Raw genomic sequence first — 7,886 nt, 5'->3', positions numbered from 1 at the left:
GTCTTCTCCACCTTCAGGATCAGGCTGTTATCTCTGCTCCACCAGCTGCTCCACCTCCTCTCTGTAGTCCAGGTCGTTGTCGTCTCTGATGAGGCCCACCACCGTGGTGTCGTCTGCAAACTTCACCATGTGATCGGTGGTGAACCTGGGGACGCAGTCGTGTGTCATCAGGGTGAACGGCAGGGGGCTCAGGACGCAGCCCTGAGGGGGGAGTATAAATCTGAGATGATGGTACTGCTGCTGAAGCTCCTCAGAAATGCTATTAGCTCCCAGAACAGCAGTGTGAAGTTCTGTATCCATTCTCTGCCTGCTTTCTGGGTCAACTGTAATGGTTGCTAGGTGACAGAACGTACGCAGATTGAGGGGTGGTGGAGGCTGTAGAATGTTGGACCCTTTGACATATATGTCTTTCCATCCGCTACCAGCCTTATCAACAAGGCCCAGAGACCCCCGTCACACTGACACTGTCTGTCTCCCCTTCCCCGTTCAGGAGCTCGAAGCTACACCAGTGTAGCATGTCCAGACCTCCTGCATTACATAAAGACACAATCTACTGTGTATAGCTCTAGATTCTGCATTATGTGTGTGTATTTATAAACCTGTATAAATGTGTTTGTGTTTATAGTAATAAATGCCATGCTCTCATGCTCTCAAATATATATTAATGTCTGAGTGGCTGTGCTTTGCAACATGCATCCATCCTATCAGAATATTCTATGACTCTTAATCCCACTAAGAATATTTAAATCAAACTGAACCATTAGTTTATTTTCCTGATCGAATGATGATGAAAGGTCAGCGCTCTGACATTTTCCCTCTGGAGAAACTACGGGAAATGATTAGGTCCAATCTTCTTCTCTCTGATGTTAGTGGTTCAGAGATGATATCTCTCCTATCCTAGCTTCTATTCATTGGTTTCCTGTTAAATCCAGAATAGATTTAAAAGAAAGTTAGAGTGGCTCAGGTTATCCTGATCTATCTCTATAGTTCTGCTGCTATAGGCTTAGACTGCTGGAGGACATAGGGACCCCTTTTTCATCATTCTGCTTCATTCTATCTCTATTCTCCCACTCTGCAGTATCTGTTAGTTCAATCTCTAACGTTCTGCTCTCTCTGCTTAGTGTGAGGGATTGCTGAAGAGTCAATGAGTCGATGCAATCAGCTGGTTTTCCTTAGATAGAAAACTTTGAATCAATCTGACTGGATGATCTGGTTGGTCTGGATCTATAAAGTGACTGAGATGACATTATGTGAATTGGAGCTATAGAAATAAACTGAATAGAATTGAATAATTGGTTTTATTCTTCAAGTGACAAACAAAATGAAAACAAACCTAAAAGTCTTTCTAACATGTTTTTCTTTTAGAAACCTTCCCAGTACTGTTTACATCTATAAACTGAAACAAAAAGATTAATCAGTTAATACCAGATAATGCAAATAATTTATTTTTCCATATTCTTTGACCATGAATGCAACAGTATAATTTCATATTAAAATTCTTTACTCATCTAAAAGGGAAGTGAAATGTTGGCTTAATGGTAGGACTTTGTTAGAGATGCTGTTAGTGTCTGTTTTTCTGGCTTCTTTGGTTTGGGGCTGATGTTGGATTGATCTGCAGAGCAAAGCATCCTTTAATGCTGCATTCATGGTAATCGGAGAAGGCAGGGTGCGTTCGCTGGCTGCTAAGGGGTCAGAGTTTCTGATGGAGCTCCTCCTCCTCCTCCTCCTCCTCCTCCTCTTCCGGTCTGCCTCCATCCTCCCGCAGCAGCTCGATGGGGAGCAGGGGGGAGGCTGAGATCTGGGTGATGGTGATGGAGGGCAGCAGAGAGCAGGTCCAGTGAGCCTCTTCAGGACCACGGACAGCGACCATGACGCGGATGCGCAGGAAGGCGGCCGTCGCGCTCCTCCTCTTCACCATCTTCATCTTCGGAACCATGATGGGACTCAGGACGCTGAAACCCAGCGACGGCTTCTCGGATCTGGCCCCAGGCATGGAGCGGTTCGGGGACAGGCCCGACAGGAAGCGGCTGGACGGGAAGGTCGCTCTGGCGTCGCCGGACCTGTTCCGCTCCGGCGGCAGCGACACCAAGGTGGTTTTCACCAAATCCGACCGAGATTCGAGCATCTTCTATGACGTCCACATCTTCTACTACCTGTGGTACGGCTCCCCCGCCATGGACAACAAGTACATCCACTGGGATCACCCGCTGGTGCCGCACTGGGACCCCAAGATCGCCGCCAGCCACGCGCAGGGGAGACACGCTCCTCCCGAGGACATCGCCTCGAGCTTCTACCCGGAGCTGGGCCCCTACAGCTCCAGGGACCCAAACGTTCTGGAGGCTCACATGGCCCAGATCGAGGAAGCTGCTTCAGGTAAACACTGAGGGACTGGGAATCCGCCCAGGCTGGCCCCCACCTCTGCTGGTCCACTGGTGGGGACAGGAGTATAGAACTATAGCGACCAGAATGGTCTATTGGATCTCTATGCTTCTCTTTAGTCATTTCATAGCACTTTAAAAATACCTAAATATACTGATAAAACGTGATGATTTAAAGAACCATTAAAAATGCTCCAAAGAGCAAAATGATGCGTTCAAAGCCAGTCTGCTAAATATTCAGAATAAACAAAAACAGCTTTTCTAAAAGTTGGTTATATCATAATTTAAAACTCTCCCGTCAATAAACTCCTCAATTAGAACTAAGAACATTAATAAACTAATGAGTGACTGATGGCAGAGAAGAACAGTCTAACTGATAAACTTACTATATAATAACATCATAGCTTAGCAGCCATGTTTAGCGTCATGCGTTCTTCTCTGTGGGGAGGGGCTGCCTAGTGGTTACAGCACAGAGGTTCTGAGTTCGAGTCCCACTCCCACAGCCTCCACTCTGGGTCCCTGAGTAAGACCCTTAACCCCACACTGCTCTCTGGGCGCCGCACAATGGCGGCCCACTGCTCCCTAAGGGGAGGGGTTAAATGCAGAGAGGGAATTTAGTTGCTCTGTTTCTGACAGCGGAATGAGAATAAAAGCTGGGAAAAAAGATATGTTAAGATAAGATGAGGCCAAATTAGCTCTAATGCTAACAAAGAGCTACAGCTGCTAGGTTCTCTGTCAGCTCATGATGCAAAGCAGAAGGAGAAACAAGACATTAGGAACCACAAAGGACTCAAGATGGAGACACCTTTGGTGTCCCATCCAGGATGATGTTAGAATTAGCAGAGCGTTAGCATTATCCACTGGAATTAAATGCAGTCATCTTTCCTGTTTCCTCAGATATTAGAGGACTGATCTATAGAACCGAAACAATATCGTCAGTTTCAATACCAGAGTTATTAGAGATGATATCCTACAAACCATCCATCCATCCATCCTCCATCCATCATGGATGAAGGATGGAGGATGGATGGATGAATAATAATGGATGGATGATGGATGGATGGATGGATGGATGAACACCAGCTGCATCCCAGCAGTCTCCAGAACCAGCATAGCTGTAGGTTCTTCCATCCTTCCTCCACCAGTGGATCCTCTGGGTACCTCAGCAGCGCCATCTATGACCTCCAGGCCAGAGGTGGAAGCCATGCCCACACCTGGAGCAGAGAGGGATCAGTGGATGGCTGAGTCCTTCTCTACCCCAGAGTGTCCAAAATGAACTTTGACCCATGGACCTGGAGCCAAGTAGACCACAGAGGCTGACATAGACCAGAGAACTAGTCTAGGGTTAGAACCTTGTTCCTGAACAGCACCTGAGGTGGAAATGTCCTGACATTGCTCAGATTCAGATGGAGGAGGTTCCTCCCAGTCTAACAAGCACCACCAGTGCCTCCAACATGATCTAAAGCCAACTCCAGGGGTCCACAGAGTGAAGATCTGGTTATCCAGCTCCAGGGGTCCACAGAGTGAAGATCTGATTATCCAGCTCCAGGGGTCCCTTGTAATGGATCTACCACCAGGAGAAAGGCATGGCATGGCCTGGGGGGCCTAATCTGATTTTGGAGTATTCTGATGTTACTATGGATACTATAAAATCCTTCCAGGTGACTAAGGGGTGTTTGACCTCTCTGATATTGCTTGACCTACAGGCCCCCAGCAGCCTGACAGACCTTCTTCTCTGGTCTCTTACTGTGAGTGTGCAGGAGTGCTGGTGTTGTCATGGTATCCCCCTGGGGTGGCAGATGATCATGGGGAGCCCACTGAGGACCTGGTTCCTGCTGTCCTGGACGCGGCCCAGAGGCACAGCATCAAGGTAACTGGTGAGACAACTGCTGTTTATAACTTTCTGACTGGATGATGATGGATGGATGGATGGATGGATGGATGGATGGATGGATGGATGATGGATGGATGATGGATGGATGGATGGATGGATGGATGATGGATGGATGATGGATGGATGGATGGATGGATGGATGCATGGATGATGAATAGATGGATGATGGATGCATGGATGATGAAGGATGCATGGATGGATGATGGATGGATGGATGATGGATGCATGGATGATGAATGGATGGATGATGAATGGATGGATGATGGATGCATGGATGATGGATGCATGGATGATGAATAGATGGATGATGGATGCATGGATGGATGATGGATGGATGGATGATTAATAGATGGATGATGGATGCATGGATGGATGATGGATGGATGGATGATTAATAGATGGATGATGGATGCATGGATGGATGATGGATGCATGGATGATGAATGGATGGATGATAAATGGATGGATGATGGATGCATGGATGATGAATGGATGGATGATGGATGCATGGATGATGAATAGATGGATGATGGATGCATGGATGGATGGATGGATGATGAATAGATGGATGATGGATGATGAATGGATGGATGGATGGATGATGGATGGATGGATGGATGATGAATAGATGGATGATGAATGATGGATGGATGGATGGATGGATGCATGGATGATGAATAGATGGATGGATGGATGGATGGATGGATGATGGATGGATGATGGATGGATGGATGGATGGATGATGGATGGATGATGGATGGATGGATGGATGGATGATGGATGGATGGATGATGGATGGATGGATGGTGATGGATGATGGATGGATGGATGCATGGATGGATGATGGATGGATGGATGATGGATGGATGGATGATGAATGGATGGATGATGAATGATGAATGGATGGATGGATGGATGATGAATGGATGGATGATGAATGGGTTGAATGGGATAAATACTGACAGGGTCATCATAGTGGGAGATTTTAACATCCATGCTGACATTGAAGGCGATAGCTTAAGAGCAGCCTTTAATGCTATCTTAGACACTATTGGCTTTGTTCAAAATGTGAATAGTCCCACACATTCTCATCTTCATACTTTGGATCTTGTGCTGACATACGGCATAGAATGTGAAGAAATAACAGTATTTCCTCACGACCCTGTCCTCTCTGACCACTTTCTAATAACCTTCAGGATTACTTTAACAGAGTTCTCCTCCCCCAAAAGAAGGTTCAATTTTAGTAGATCTTTATCAGATAGAGCAGTTATAAATTTTAAAGAATCTGCTTCACTTTCTCTCTCCTCTGTGTCACTGAGCAGTGCTGCAGAGTGCAAAAGCATAGCTTATTCCCCTTCACAGGTTGATGATTTTGTTGATGGGGTTGCTAGTTCTCTGCGTATTGCCTTAGACAACGCAGCTCCTTTGAAAATGAAAACCGTTAAAAATAGAAAGCTTGCTCCTTGGTTTAATGCAGAGCTGCGTACTTTGAAGCAAAATGCTAGGAAACTGGAGAGAAAATATCGCTCCACAGGCCTGCGAGAGTCCTTCCTAGTCTGGAAAAATGGTTTACTGCTGTATAAGAGGACCCTTTGTAAAGCAAGAGCAGCATACTTCTCCTCATTAATAGAGGAGAATAAGAATAATCCTAGATTTCTTTTTAATACAGTTGCCAAACTCACCCAGAACCATAGCTCTGTTGAACCGTCCATTCCACCTGCTCTTAGCAGCAATGATTTTATGGGATTCTTTATAAATAAGATTGATCTTATTAAACATAAGATCATAAGCACTCCTCTATCCGCGATTGTACCTGAGGTAGTCATGGAATCTGAACCGGGTTTAGACTGCTTTGATCCAGTTGAGGTTTCTTCCTGTTAAAAGGGAGTTTTTCCTCTCCACTGTCGCTACAAGCATGCTTAGTGTGAGGGAGTGTATTTGAGTCAATGAGTCAATGCAATCAACTGGTTTTCCTTAGATAGAAAACTTTGAATCAATCTGACTGTATGATCTGGTTGAACTGTAAAGTGCCTTGAGATGACATGTGTTGTGAATTTGGCGCTATATAAATAAACTGAAGTGAATTGAATTGGATGGATGGATTATGGATGGATGGATGATGAATGATGAATGGATGGATGATGGATGGATGGATGGATGGATGGATGATGAATGGATAGATGATGAATGATGAATGGATGGATGATGGATGCATGGATGATGGATGGATGATGGATGTCCAGCTGTTGCCCATGTAGACGGATGTCTTGTTGCTACAATGTCTTCTTCATGTGTCTTCATTCAGGTGGCCTTCCACATTCAGCCATACAAGGGACGGACGGACCAGAGCATGCATGACAACATCAAGTACATTATTGACAGGTAAGCTGGTTGTAGTCCAGTTGGGATTCTGGTAGAGGTTTTCTATAACCAGGGGTGGGGGGGTGGGTCTGATATTATCAGAACAAAAAAAGTAGATCTAGAACTTCTTAACTTCACTAAAGGATTTGGGGAAAGTTCTTGTGTGTCATAACTGAATGCAGTTTTTCTTCTGAACGTCAGACATTGATCAGGTCCATCTGTCTCCATCTGTCTCCATCTGTCTCCATCTTCCTCCTCAGATACGGGAAGCATGAAGCCTTCTACAGATTCAGGACCAGCACAGGGCAGATCCTGCCTCTGTTTTATGTCTATGACTCCTATCTCACTCCTCCTGACTCCTGGACAGAGCTTCTGACCCCCACGGGTTCCCAGAGCGTCAGAGGAACGCCGTACGATGGGGTGTTTGTTGCACTGGTGGTGGAGGAGCGCCACAAGCACGACATCCTTGCCAGCGGCTTCGACGGGATGTACACCTACTTCGCCTCCAACGGGTTCTCCTTCGGCTCGTCCCACCAGAACTGGAAAGCCATCAAGGCGTTCTGTGACACAAACAATCTGCTATTCATACCCAGCGTGGGTCCAGGGTACGTGGACACCGCAGTCCGACCGTGGAACAACCACAACACCAGGAACCGGGTCAACGGCCGTTACTATGAGACGTCCCTGCAGGCGGCGCTGTCTGTCAGACCCGAAATCGTAACCATTACCTCCTTCAACCAATGGCACGAAGGCACTCAGATAGAAAGGGCCGTGCCCAAGAAAACAGCGGAACGTTTATATCTGGACTACCTGCCAAACCAAGCAGACCATTATCTGCAGCTGACGCGCCAGTGGGCCCAGACCTTCAGCAGAGAGAAGGACAAGTGGCTGATGTGAATCTGGGAACCAGTTTGACTCTGCTGGTGACCCTGGCTATAGACCAACAGCTGCTCCTCAATCTTTCCTCTTTATCTGTTGTTTTCCTTCCTCTGAAATAAAGACTGTTACTTCCTGTCCTTTGGTCTGTTTACTGGCGGACGGTTCTACGTCCCACCTGAAGGGAAGCAGCTTCCTGTTCCTCAGCTGGCTCCTCCCACTATGAAGATAACGCCTGTAGGCTTTGGTCATGTTCAAGTCATCTTTTCTTGAAATAATTTGTTCTTGGATTGACGAGGTAAAAGAGACATTTTGCCAATGGAACAATTTACATTTAAAATCAGAAAACTAAATACTATCGTCTTATTTCAAGTGTA

The 7,886-nt window shown here is 46.1% G+C and overlaps 1 protein-coding gene across 2 annotated transcripts; it reads left to right on the top strand.

Annotated features, from left to right (window-relative positions):
* The first annotated feature begins 1,733 nt into the window (after positions 1–1,733).
* On the top strand, positions 1,734–7,649 carry LOC119777417 (glycoprotein endo-alpha-1,2-mannosidase-like protein). 2 transcript variants are annotated; one of them, XM_038276284.1, is made up of 4 exons: positions 1,734–2,373; positions 4,085–4,248; positions 6,578–6,654; positions 6,894–7,649. In XM_038276284.1, exons 1-4 carry the CDS (start codon positions 1,869–1,871, stop codon positions 7,528–7,530), a joined length of 1,383 nt encoding a protein of 460 aa, XP_038132212.1. In that variant the 5' UTR covers positions 1,734–1,868; the 3' UTR covers positions 7,531–7,649. The 2 variants fall into 2 exon arrangements, with proteins under 2 accessions (XP_038132212.1, XP_038132213.1); XM_038276285.1 differs by having other exon boundaries at positions 1,735–2,373; positions 4,139–4,248.
* Positions 7,650–7,886: the final 237 nt, after the last annotated feature.

The sequence above is a fragment of the Cyprinodon tularosa genome, unplaced genomic scaffold, assembly GCF_016077235.1.
Source record: "Cyprinodon tularosa strain WSP-4 unplaced genomic scaffold, ASM1607723v1 ctg1239, whole genome shotgun sequence".
In the NCBI taxonomy this organism is placed as follows: Eukaryota; Metazoa; Chordata; class Actinopteri; order Cyprinodontiformes; family Cyprinodontidae; genus Cyprinodon; species Cyprinodon tularosa.
The sequence above is the reverse complement of the archived record's forward strand: the minus strand, read 5'-3'. Positions and strand labels throughout refer to the sequence as shown.

Coding starts and splice junctions, on each gene's coding strand:
- LOC119777417 (XM_038276284.1), top strand. CDS start 1,869: ATGACGCGGATGCGCAGGAAGGCGGCCGTCGCGCTCCTCCTCTTCACC. Junction 2,374..4,084: donor GATCGAGGAAGCTGCTTCAG/GTAAACACTGAG, acceptor CTTGACCTACAG/GCCCCCAGCAGCCTGACAGA. Junction 4,249..6,577: donor CCCAGAGGCACAGCATCAAG/GTAACTGGTGAG, acceptor GTCTTCATTCAG/GTGGCCTTCCACATTCAGCC.